At 33.5% G+C, this 13,983-nt stretch overlaps 1 protein-coding gene across 1 annotated transcript; it reads left to right on the top strand.

Moving 5' to 3' along the window:
* The first annotated feature begins 11,724 nt into the window (after positions 1 to 11,724).
* Positions 11,725 to 13,671, top strand: LOC145005970 (SPX domain-containing protein 1-like). Its single transcript, XM_078965068.1, has 3 exons — positions 11,725 to 12,162; positions 12,794 to 12,920; positions 13,021 to 13,671. The coding sequence occupies exons 1-3, from the start codon at positions 11,857 to 11,859 to the stop codon at positions 13,464 to 13,466; spliced, it is 879 nt and encodes a 292-aa protein (XP_078821194.1). The 5' UTR covers positions 11,725 to 11,856; the 3' UTR covers positions 13,467 to 13,671.
* The last annotated feature ends 312 nt before the right edge of the window (positions 13,672 to 13,983 follow it).

The raw sequence follows: 13,983 nt of genomic DNA, 5'->3' as shown, positions 1-13,983 counted from the left end.
AACGTGTGCGATACCAATGATCGCATTAACTTCAATCTTCTGACTTACGTCCGATGTTACTTCGAACTAGGTTCTCCGAACCACGTAACATACTCACCGTAGTCGGACTCCAACTGGATATGACCACTAGGGTCGGAACAAGAACCATCTTACTAGTCATTACCGAAACAATGGTAATGACATACCAGAATAAAATGGAATCAATGACTAGTTTCTTGGTAACCTTGTGACTTTCCCTAATCCAAGTGCGAGTCCTGTGCTTCCACTAGTATATGCATCTACTACCTTTCACACCTACTCATACTCATCTCAAGTATTGTCCCACAGTCGACCAAGTCACCATACAAGAAAATCACAGAACAATTTAACACATATGACTGTGTCCAAGTAATCATAAACAATTTCCCTAGACTCTACTAGGACTTCTTCATTGCTCAATCTTCAATCATAACCTCTACTTCAACTCGATTGGTGATGGAAATACCAGAAGATGAGACAACTTCAAAAATTTAACCAATCGTTCCATCATCCTGCCAATCGAAGGTGTACTTTAGACGTACCGTACTCATCTAAACGTACTTTTATTTCATAAGACATACTCTAAAGGCAAGATACCACTCTTACGATATCTTCCGATAGGTGTCATCCACTATCATAAGCCTTCTTCATTTCCTCCATTTACTCAATTTCTCTACGAGTCTTCACCATGACCTCTTGTACATCCAAGCAGACATTCGGTGTACCAAGCGAGAATTTTAAGATAAGAAAGATTTAATTACGATAAACGTATAAATCTCCTTATCACCCCGAAACGTTTACATGCTAGTTCTAATATCGTAGTCATACGCTTAGAATCCTAAACACATAAGGTTTCCAGATCCGGTCGGCAACAGACCATAGATCCGAACAAATAATAGCATCAAAATAGCTATCATACAAAACATTTAGCACATTAAAACATTTTAGGCATCATTCCTAAAGTAAACTAGTGCTTGTGTCAATTTAGGTGTACTACCTAACATATTTTAGACACACTCCTCACAATCATTACTTACCATTATAAGTTTAAGTCTAGAAATTTCCTACAAATTCCTAGTTCGCTTAAACTAATGCTCTGATACCAACTGTGACATCCCCAATTTCACGGCCAGAAAAGACCGATTTGTTTATGCTTTGTTTTTAAAATAAGAGTGATCTTTTAAAGAAAACAGTTGCGGAATTTGTTCCCAAAATATGATAAAGATTTATCAAAGCATTTCTTTAAAGAAATGTATTTTCATTTTATAACAAAATCTCGGGATGTCATGTTCAATACAGACCAAAAGCATAAACAAAACAAAATAGACCTTACAACAATTATTCATAACTACTGGCCTATAATTCAAAATCTCTCGTTATGTCAGCCAACTTATGCTCTCGTGCCATAACATGTAATACAAAGAAAACTAAGAGGGTCAGGTTTGGGAGCTTGGTGAGCATATAGGGTTTTCAACCCACAATAATATAATTATTATATTTAATTATCAAATAATCAATCCAATTACCCACACCCTTTATCTCCATTTATTTCTTAAATATTTATCCTAAGAACCGATTACCCTTCTCCCATTCATTCATAAGGATTGCCCTAAGGAACTGGCACAATGTCTAGTGCTGTCAAGGTTCTTAAATTACCTCTGGTGAACACGCAGTTCACAATAATTAATGAGCACCTAGTTCAAGAACACCTAATAGACACTTAGTTCCAGTATTACCCAGTAAACACTTAGTTCAAAAACACTTGATGAATGCTTAGTTCAAATACTACCCAATGAACACCTAGTTCAAAAACACTTAATGAACGCTTAGTTCAAATATCTATGATGAACACTAAGTTCAAATATCTAATGAACACTTGGTTCGAATATCCCTAGTGAACCCAATCACCTAAGGAACATAGAGTACGAAAGCTCTTAGTTCAAACAATGTAATAATAATCTACATCTCGATCCTACAAAACCACTAATATTATAAACACATATAAATCATATTTCTAAAACAATATATCCCATCCCGTCGATCCCCACATACTGACCCTATATAATGATCTTACGAGATCTAGCCTAAGAATCGATATGAACCACAAACTGACAAAGCTGCTTCGAAAATTCCCTTGCAGCAAACGAGGATCAATAATGACATCAAATGAGGGGAATGGAATAAGTTTCACCACGAACCTTCGTTCATAAAAGAAAGAACCACAAGACATTTTAAGTCAGGGGTACTTATCTAGATAACAATGCCTAGGCGTGGTCTGGCTATCATAAGGTATTATACCCCCAGACTCTACCTATCCTAGCATTGAACTTTGCCTAGCAGTGGCCTGAATACATGAGGTATTTCACCCCCAGATGCACCCTATCCAACAATATAACACCAGACATACCTAGAAGTGGTCTGTTACCGACACACTTTATTAGGCAGTCTACGAAGTTCCCTTAATTACTTCGTGAAAGAAAACGCTGACATATGAAGCTCGGTCGATCACTTCATAAAAGAAACACTGACTCCAAAGCTCTCTCAAAATAAAAGTATGGGGAAATACTACTAGAGTACTCCCGTACGCTCCCGTAACAGACACACACAATTATCAAAAAGACTTTGTACATGATAGTACTTTTGGCACATTATAGTACTCTAGTATGCGAAAGACTTGTACCCGAGAACATAATAGTACCCTGGCACAACCAGCACCCAAGACACAGAGCTTTGAAAAGGACTTAGTACATAAAATATACTTCTATACGTAGGACGTACTCCACCGATCATCAATCTCACAACACACGTACTCTTAATATGAGGCTACCCAATGTCCAAACTTAATGGAACTAAACATCCCTATTTAACTCTTAACCCATCACTAGGCAAGCCTACAATGCTTATAATCAATTTTCGATACTAACTCCGTTTAGGCAATGCTAACTAGTGTATACTTAACACAGAGTTTTTAAGTAATAATATCATATATTCACATCTTAACACATATTGAACCATAACTGATTCGCACGTTGTATATCATAAAATATATCTAACACGTATTTCGGACAATGACAAATACTTCACATACATATGTACATTTCGTACTTTAATCAATACTCATATTCCTGAAAGGGACTATACTCATGATACCTTATCGAAAGAACACGTAGTTCAAAAATACATGATCCGTACTCCCGGATCTAAAATTTTCCTCATTACCTAATCTATATTCCCGGATCTAAAACTAACCTCTTGATCTGATCCATACTCTCGGATCTAAAACTAACTTCCTGATCTGATCCATACATCCAGATCTAAAACAAGTTTATCTCTTTATCCTTTTATCTCGTGTTCCAAGTCATCTTTTATCACATACCAACAATCTTATCTACCCATGTTCTACCCAACATATTTGCAAATACAAAATACATATACAGTTTAACTCATTAAAACCTATATAATTTATCCATCCCACAAACATCTCAAATAAACAACAATATATATATATATATATATATATATATATATATATATATATATATATATATATATATATATAGACACACACACATAACACGTATTTCATAGCAAATAATTAATATTAATGTGTTAGAAGAAAGTAACTATACACTCACATGATCAGAAGATGATCGGACAATACTACGGCTTGCAATGGTAGTATTCTTTGGTGAAACCGGGATCACTTCACACACCGAGTTTCTCGCGGGTAGAGCTTCAGCTCAAAAACTCTTTTCTTTTCGGGGTCTTTGGACTTCGGGACTTGCTTCGGGTCTCGGGATGATATCGAGGCTTCGGGGGGTTAAAATAGGGCTTAGAGGGTGTATCGGAAGTGGGAGAAAAGGGATGGAGCAACCATAATCGGTTGGCCCTTCAAATCTATTTATAAGGCAAAATTTGCCCTTGCCACGTCGTGGCACCTTTTCCACGATGTGGGATTGGTCGTCACTGCATGCGCCATCGCAAGTTGCGTCTGGGGTACTCCAGGAGGTGTCAAAAGACTTGCCACGTCGTGGTATCTGACAGTTTTGGGGTTTCACGCCCCGAACCTCAGAGATTCATAACTTTCGCATACGAACTCCGTTTTCGACGTTCTTTATATTGACGCGTATGTGAGATTATTCTCTACAACTCTCGTTTAGACTCTGTTGGCTAATTTGACTTTATTTTTAATATATTATAAATATGTTACTTATATATTATTTTTAGTAGGCCGGGACAGGAAAACTTCGTTCGAAATTCATAACTCCTTCATCTGAACTCCGTTTTCGCCTGTCTTTTTGTAGTTGGACTACTATCGAAGAGATCTTAGTGTCTTGTTTAGATTGTTTTGGCTAAAAAACCACTCGATCTCAAATCGAGTATTCGGGCTGCATACTGCTAAGTCGAAACTTCGGAAAATCATAACTTCCTCATATGAAGTCAGATTTGGGCGTTCTTTTTATGCACACTCTCGGTTTAACGAACTCTACGACTTTCGTTTAGATCACTAAGGATAAATATCACTCTAACGTAAATTCACTTTTTACGTCATTTAGCGTCGTGTCGGTTCTATCGCGAAACTTCGGCAGGTCATAACTTCTTCGTTATAACTCGAATTTCGGTGTTCTTTATATCTCTAGAATCCTTGTCACGACCACTAAAACTTAGTTAAGATTATCCACCCTAAATAATCTTCTACCAAAAAGTCATTTTTGACGCTTATCATCTCTAAATTGACTAGCTCGGATCTACGGGTGTTACACTTATGAAGGCACCGTGGAAGTCCAGGCTACGACCATCAACAGCCTTAATTAGAGATACAAGCATTTCTTTGCTCAACACGGTGAGCCTTTCACCCAAACCTTCAATAGGTTTAACTGCTTGGTTAATGATATGCGTAGGCTGGGAATCGTCAAGCATTCATATCAGTTGGTTCTAAAATTTCTCGATTCTCTTAGAAAAATCTAGGAACATTACGTTGATGTTCTCAAGAATGGTGAAAAAATCGATACCATGGATCTATGTTTATTGTTTGTTAATCTGTGAAATTATGAAGAGACCAAAGGTCTTTGTAAAGAAATCATAAAGGACTTGAACAAAGAAAAGTTTGTTGCACTGGTGTCTCGAAAGGAAGAAATGAAGCACATCAGCAACTCGGATAACTTAGATTAGTGTGAAGAGAGTGATGAAGATCTCACCGATAAGCTTGTTGCCAACGCTACACTTATTGTCATACACTATGAAGAAAGCATGACAAACGGGGTTAGAAGAGTTGAGTTCAAGGGAAGCAGTTCAACAAGGAGATCCACTTCCGAAAAGAGAAACTTAGGTAATTTCTTTAATTGTGGTAGCCCTGACTATTTTTCCAGGGATTGCAAGGATAAGAAAGAAGCCCAAAGCCCTGAGAACTATGAAGTCTTATACAAGAAGTCGGTAGCTCACATGAAGAAGGAAAACATGTCTCTGCCGAAAGCCTTCATTGCAAAATAAGAGGATGATTAAGATTGGGTAGAAGAAGAGGATACTTCTGAAAATGAGGGGCTGAATGTCAAGGGTCTTATGGTTATTATAAATGATTCCCCTGATGAAATATGTGATGTTGATAGTTCTCATGTTGCAAAGGATCAAGTCCTAACCTAGGACAAACTTGGTACCTTGACATTGGAAGTTCTAAACACTTGACAGGTTACAAGTCACTCTTAATAGATTTCACAGAGAAGGATGGTCCAATGGTGATCTTTGGTGACAATAATGGAAGAGTTGTTACAGGTGTTGAAACGTTTGAATGCAGGACAATCAAGTTAGATAATGTGTTTTATGTTGAGGGTCGGAAAGGCAACTTCATCTCCATTAGTCAACTTTGTGATGTTGGTTATAAAGTTCTTTTGATCGTCGTGAGGGACAGGTGTTTGATTAAGAGAATGAAATTATAAGTACAGTTCTCAGGGAGAACAATATTTATATGGTTTGTTTTATTGGTTTAGACACTAGTATTTTATTTTTGTTTTATGCTTTGCTACTTTTAAAAATTCTGAACACAAGCTGCTAGATTCTTTCTTTATTTACTCTATCTTTTGTGCATTATTTTTTTTTTATTTTACCGAAAGAGTATACATTGTGAATACATATTTTGCTACTAACATTACCAATGTTCGTTCTTCTCTTTTCTCTATATGTGTTAGGACCTTCCATCTCCATCTCAATAATGGTCTTAACTGAAAAGATCAACATGTCATTACCTGAATGAATCACCTTTATTGTAAGAGGTAGTTGATGCTGACTCTGCACCTTTTCTTCTGCACCAACTGCCCTCTCACTGATGCTGATGCACATGATGATTGACATGTTGCTTCATGTTGATAAGTCCATATGGGGGATAAATGTGCCAACAAGTGTTCTTCTGGACATATATATCTTCTGTCTTGAACAAATTATCTCTATTGCTATGAGATGAAGTAATATTAGCTGACATAGCACATCTAATTTATGTTGACGTTGTCATTATCACTTCATCACCTCAAAGATCCAAAGGCATCTTCAATAAGACAGTGATCCCACCTTCCCTTCCTTCATGGATCACAAGAAATGGAACCATCAAGTATTGTCTTGGTAACTCTTAAAGCTCGAAGATTACAAAGATTAGATCCCTCTATCTCGTTGGTTACAAAGACTAGTTCATGTTATTCTTTTGTTCTTGGTGAACATGAAGCTTGGAATCAATCTACATAATGTCATGAATAAAGCTAAAATTTCCAGAGGTAGATATCTTGGAATATGGAAGTACATTAATGACCATTCAATTCTAAAGATTTGATGGAACGATTCTTAATCACCTTTCTGAAAAAGTTGCACATATTTCACTGTCTAAACTATTTTCTTGTTTGATTAACTCTTTTATTTGTTTTCTTATATTGTTTATTCTTTTGTATCACTTTTAAAGGGAATCTGACGGTGGAAACTCTAAGCCTAATATGCAACTTTTGACACATCATTGTTCCTAGAAGCATGTTGTTGTATGTGACTAAATCTCTGTAAATTTCTCATTAGCGAGACCATATGCTGAGAACATTGAGTCACCCCCTCACGCTGACTGTCTAGCATTGTCTAAACTTTCTAAGTGAGATTGTATGATCCAAATAAAAAATCGATAAAATGCTAGGGAGTTAATTTTTTATTCAATTATCTCTCACCTAACCTTATCCCTGGAAGCATGCTTGTCATATGCATCAAGTCTCATGTTCTACTAAAACATTGAGCAAAACCAAATGGCTTACCCTGATTGCATAGTCATCAACATAAGAGATGCTTGTTTGTTCCTTTTATGACAAAGGGTTGTTCATGTCCCTGACCTCCTAGTCTGAGGTGTGACATGGTACCTTTATGAATTAACGATGAATATTTGATTATAGATTGCACTTTAATCTATGATACAGAAGTTTAAACCACTTCTTGTTGTTGAGTTAAACTGTTAATAATTCATGTTGATTTCACCTCAACATGACTGAAACAATCCATTCTCTCTGTTATCTCCTTAATAAAACTTAACGATTCACTATGTTACACCACAAACTGATAAAAGTTTGTAACTCTGTGCCGATGGTTACTCTATGTACCGTAGGCTATCACATGCACCAATCCATTCTTGCCTTTATATTCTTCTTTAAAGTTTTATGATTCAACGTAAGTACCATAATGAGAGCTTTAAAAATATGTACCGATGGGTATATCATTGTATGTGATATAGTACACACACCTATCCACTCTTGCCATTTTTATTCTAATAAAAGTGATTTATGAATCAGCGTATGAATCCACGCGATGATGAGTTCTCGCAATACTATGTCAATAAATGGTAGTTTTAGCCTGCACTATTAGGAGACATCATAAACTAACTATATGATCATCATCAATTCACTCGTTGACCGCTTAAGCTGATGCTCATTGCTGTTGATGACCTGTCTCACTGAAGTAACTACTTTGTCTCAACGGTAACTTTTTGGATAACGTCTAAAAGATCCGCCATTATCTTGGGATACAATATATTTATGGTGTATATATCGTCACTCATGATTACGTACATGGAAGAAACTTTTTGGGTATATATTGAGAATTCTTCATCCCTAGTCCCTTTTACAACAAATTAAATCAATTAAACTCTCTCCATCTCTCTTTCTCTCTCTCTCTCTCTCTCTCTCTCTCTCAAAAGAACTTCAAACTGTCATCTTCCTTAAAATTTTCACCATGTCAAAGACATTGTACGAGTTTGCCCCTAGTGCTAGCTTCATCAAAGGTCCTCATGCTCATGAATCCACGATTGTGCTTAAACTAGCTAAAATTTTATGCTTCCTAGGGTTGAATCCACGATTGTGCTTAAACTAGCCAAAATTTTATCTTTTGACATTTATCTTTAAACTATAACCTACCATTTATGTTTTGGTCATAAAAGGTTGACAACCTTTCCAGCTGACATGTATTTAGTTGGCTGGTTTTCGTTTTTGGTCATAAAAGGTAGTTCTGGATTCATCACACTAACTTCAAAGTTATTTATTTTTTTATTTATTTTTTTATTTTCCAGTCCAACTAACTTGAAAAAAACATGTTAGAACCCTAATCAAATAAACAAAAGGGTTTATATGTGTTTGTTGAAATAGGTATTTTTGAAGTTAAAATTGATTCAAATTGTCGGTTGGCCACGAAAAAAATAACACCATTTCTTCTATTGTAGTCTTTTGATCATTCTTAATTTTTTTACTTTCAAATTGTAGTCTTTTGATCATTTAAAGGTGAAGAACAAGGGAATATTTGAAATTGTAACATGAGCAACACTTACAAGAACAACAACCATAAGACAAAAGAAGGGCCAATTTACAAAAAACAACAGTAACAAATCTGGAACCACTTAAATTGTTTTGTGACTTTTTACATCTATGTTTGATTTTTTTGGTTAGTTTGTTTGATTTTTTTTCTGTTCACTTTATAAGTTATTTCAAGTTTTATGTGGTTATCTACTTAAATGATTCTTTACTTTTGGTGTATGTGTTTTTTTAATTGTGTCTTTGTGTGTTTTACAGTTGAGTTTCTAGCTTGTATGCGAAGGGAAACAAAGTTTCACTAGCAAGCAACAACAGGTATCATTGGACACTTTTAGAATGAAGGTATGAAGCAAAAATATGAAACGTATGTTAATTTGTTCAAAATTTCAACTAATCATTGATTTTAATAGGTTATGGAGCAAAAAATGAAGGTAATTTTTGTTATGGTTTGCCATACTATATAAACAGGTTATATTACAAGTTATTTTGGGTTTTTGATGTTTTAATTATCTTTTGGTTGCATGTGGGTGTCATTTGATATAGGAAAAAAGTATAACCTTGCAAAAGGATACTTTGAAGAATACACAGAACAAGATGAACTTTGCATCTCCATGAGTAATTTTTTGTTCACACATCTACTTAAACAAAGTTGTTAAGCTTCTCTAACATTGGATCTATGTGATGAATGGAATTCTTATGTGATTAGTTTGCTTTGATTTTATCCATATGATGAGTTTGTGTTATGTGTTATTGGAATTTTTATGTATTTTTAAGATGTATTTTGTTGATGTGTTCATATTTGGAAAATAACAAAGAAAAAATCAAGTTTAAATACTTTTTTATAACCTATTTTTTAAAAATTACAAGCTCTTTACATTTTAACTTTTTAGAACTTTCTCAAAAAAAATTTTACAATATTTAGTAAAAGTTCCTATAACTTTTTACGAATCTCACTTATTTATAACTTTTAGAAACATTATTGTTGAAAAAAAGATAAAAAAAGTTGTATCAAAGTGTAAAAATAAAGTTTAAACAAAGTTGTAAAAGAGGTTTAAAACGCTCTAAAAAAAGTTGTAAAATAGTTTCAAAATGTTGTAAAAAAAGTTTTAAAATGTTGTAAAAAAGTTTTTTTTAAAAAAACTATTGTAAAAAGAATAAAATATTTAAAAATAAATTTGTCAAAAAAACAAAAACTAATTTTGTGGCCGAATTTGCAAGAAAAATAGTGTACACTATGATCATAACAAAATTCAAAGTTCATAAGCAATAACATAAAAAAATACATGTGCCATCTTTGTTAATTGCGGTAACCTATGTTTTGTCTAAATAATCAAGACATTTTGAGGTTTGAGTCAACCGTCCTAATAAAAAAAGAGAAATTAAATATCCTTTTATTTTTGTTCCTACAAATTTTCCTATTAAATTAAATGATAACATGTATTATTTTAGAAAAGAATAAAATGATGAATTGAATTTAAAGTTTTATATGATTTTTGTTGAGTGAACATATCTTTTTACTTGTACATTGTAAGATTTACTATGCATATATTTAATAGCTATATACTTTCATTATTTATTTCTTGCAACTCTACGTTATAAAATTTCATTTATATTCTAACTATACATTCCCAATTTTAAATTTAACTATTTTTTATGAAAATTACATTAGTAAACATAAGAATTTTCTTTTTTTAATGTGTAATTTATAGTGTCCACCTCTTGACAAATTTGAGTAATAAATAGTTTGTTATTTTCTTTAAAAGGAAACTCTGGTTTTAGGATTTTAGACATTGTTGTAACATAATAAAATAAATAAATGTAAACTATAGACTTTTGAGTTTTTGACTTAGATATTAATAATGCATTTTGTGATTTTTGGAATCAAATATGTTATCATGAAATATAAATGATTTATTTTCGACAAATAGATCCAACATATGAAACTAATCTCTGAAAAAATTTATCGACACACATTGTTTGATATTTGTTTAGTTATAGTAAACTATTTACGCAAATAAAACTAATTACCTTTATAAATTAATATCAAGGTAAAATACTAGTTTCTTAAAATAAGTGTAATATACATTAAAGCGTTTCACTATCTTTAAGAGTCTTCTTTACTTTTAGCGTTTCACTATCTTCAGAGTCTTCTTTACTTTTAGCATATCCATTAGAAGATCCGGATACTCGATCCCAATCTGTCAAAATAACATTAGTCAATCTTTCTTTATATTACATATTTTAAATTGCAAATACATATACAAAATCTTATCTCCTTTTAGAATATTATATTATTTTCTATTGCAAACTAGCTATTATTATTATTTAAAAATATAAAAAATTGCATTACACGATAACAAACAACGTTAGACGGAAAAGGATCATTTAATCATATCATAATATTTCCTCTAGAATACTTATTCTTAAGAAGGGTTCTCAGAGAAACTTCAACTTTATAAACTAATAATACGTAATTAATTTAAATAATTTTATAGCAGTCTATGATCTATATTTTTATTTTTTAACATTTTAATACACATTAGGAGCTAAAGTTATACATGAACTCTAATAGTCATTTTCAATGTAAATGATTTTGGAAATGAAGCATGTAAATAATATTTTTGTTATTAAATAAACTTATTATGAATAGGAAAAAACTGTTAATAATTTTTTTTAATGTGTAACATAAATCAAATTTACTGTTTATAATTTATACCCAATTCGATAAAAAAATGTGTGAATAATTGTTTATTCCAAAAATACCCTTTTTTTTGTCTCTAGAGAAGGAATTAAACCAGAGATATTCTCGTATAAACCAAAAGAATATTCCAATTCCGCCCCTCCGCATATGCTTCCCCTTCATATCAACCTTCACCCACTACCTTCCCCTCCATAACCTCAACTTAATTCGCACACCCAATTCAATAAATCCCAAAAAATCGATACCCATCTCCCCAAATCCCCACAAAACTCAAAACCCATTTCACGTAATCAAGAAAAAAATCATACCCATTTGAAGAGCGACATGAAATTCGGCAAGAGTCTGAGCAATCAGATCGAACAAACATTGCCTGAATGGAGAGATAAGTTCTTGTCTTACAAGGACCTCAAGAAGCAATTGAAGCTAATCAACCCACAAGGGAAATCCGGCGATGTTTGTAACAGGGAAGCTAAAAGACAGCGGGTTTCCGGAGATTGGACGGCGGGTGATGCCGGAATTGGAGGAATGTCGAAGGAGGAGATTGATTTCGTTGATTTGTTGGAGAAGGAGATTGAGAAATTTAACTCGTTCTTCGTTGAGAAAGAGGAAGAGTATATCATCAAATTAAAGGTAAATTTCTTCATCAAGTTTTCCTGCTATGAACTTGTTTTCCGATGGAACGCCTATAGTATTCCATGTTTGTACATGATGCAGATATAATAGTACATTAAGGTACAACTTTCCACTGCACAAGTACAAATCCCTAACCCTGTTCTTGTCACTCTTTGAGCATATTAATCGTGATCCATGAGTTTTAATGTACAACATGATTATGCATAAAAACATAACCTCGCGTAGCCACGTGAAGCAAGTTCTATATTCTCTGCATTATGATATTGTACATTTGTTAATCATGTCCATGTCTTCATGCATTGGTTACAATCATTTAATGCATAATAGAATGTGAATTTTCTCTTTTGGGTATTAAAGAGAGAGAGAGAGATTCCTCTTGAGTGGATGTCTCTTTTCCACAGATTCTTTCAATTTGAACCACAAGAAAGATTCCTTGACAATATTATCCTTAGATTAGAATATATATTACTTTTCGGCCCATGAATATTGCAACCTTTTATACTTTTTTGATGCTTTATATTAAATCAAACGTTACTATTATTTAGGTCCACAACATTAACTTACCAACATTTTTCAAAAACTTTATTATGTCAAATTGCAAAAAATGACACCCAACTTTTTACATCAGGAACTCCAAGATCATGTGGCAAAAGCAAAGGATTCAAGTGATGAGATGATAAAAATTCGAAAAGAAATGGTTGATTTCCATGGAGAAATGGTTTTATTGGAGAATTATAGCGCGCTAAACTACACAGGTAAATATATATATTTTTCTTTAAAAAAAATTATATTTTTTATTTGGAAATCTTTTTTCTCCGAATTTAACAATCTAATAATTATGATTTAATCGAACAGGAGTAGCTAAGATTTTGAAGAAATACGATAAAAGAACCGGAGCCGTTCTTCGTTTACCCTACATTCAAAAAGTCCTGCAACAACCATTCTTCACCACGGACTTGCTTTTCAAGCTCGTGAAAGAATGTGAGGCGCTGCTAGACCTGCTCTTCCCTCTAACTGAACCGTCAGCTTCATCAGAAGAGGAAGCTGACAGTACTGGTGCTGGCGACACTGATGTCGCCAGCACCTCGGGAAGCGCAGGACAGTTGAGCGCTAGAGAATATGCTGAGCTTGAGTACATGAAGAGTTTATATACAAAAAGCACGATTTCTGCTTTACGGGTTTTGAAAGAAATAAGAAGTAGGAGCTCGACTGTCAGTGTATTTTCATTGCCACCGATGCAAGTGAGCGTGTTGGAGGAGACTTGGAACAAGTTTCCGGTGCTTGAACAGTTAGCAAAGTAGGAAGGGGAGTTTTTATACTTTGATGTGTTTTTTTTTTTTTTTTTTTTTTTTTTTTAATTAAAGTTTGTGAGTGGGTATTAGATAATAGATATTGACTACGATAGTAAAATGCATAGATATAAAGAACACACGGAATTTTTCCGTTATGATTGATACGTTGAACACTAAATTCGTATACTTTTGTGTATATCGCATTTTGAGCTTACGTTTTGGTTATGTTATAATTTTATGTGGGATACTTTAACGACTAAAGTAATTATTTGTTTTCTAGAGACTATAAGGTGAGGTCGGATGATACAGAATAAACTTTATTTAACAAAAAGATGAACGCTTTATATTGACCATATAAACTAACAGTAATAAACTATTGAATAGCATGGCTATGGTTAGAGAATAGGGATGGAGGCAAGAAGTTTAAAAAGAATTTCGATCAAATATAGTAACATAAAAAAAAAAAAATTAAAATCGATTGTCGACAGCAGTTTTAGAGAGAGGGTCGACTATAGTGTTGTTTTTC

Source organism: Lactuca saligna, chromosome 7 (genome assembly GCF_052625555.1).
Source record: "Lactuca saligna cultivar CGN05327 chromosome 7, ASM5262555v1, whole genome shotgun sequence".
Taxonomy (NCBI): Eukaryota; Viridiplantae; Streptophyta; class Magnoliopsida; order Asterales; family Asteraceae; genus Lactuca; species Lactuca saligna.
The sequence above is the reverse complement of the archived record's forward strand: the minus strand, read 5'-3'. Positions and strand labels throughout refer to the sequence as shown.

Bases quoted from the DNA above. Each gene is read 5' to 3' on its own strand.
- LOC145005970 (XM_078965068.1), top strand. From the start codon at position 11,857: ATGAAATTCGGCAAGAGTCTGAGCAATCAGATCGAACAAACATTGCCT. The intron at 12,163-12,793 runs GTAAATTTCTTC...TTTTTACATCAG, and splicing joins AGTATATCATCAAATTAAAG to GAACTCCAAGATCATGTGGC. The intron at 12,921-13,020 runs GTAAATATATAT...TTAATCGAACAG, and splicing joins TAGCGCGCTAAACTACACAG to GAGTAGCTAAGATTTTGAAG.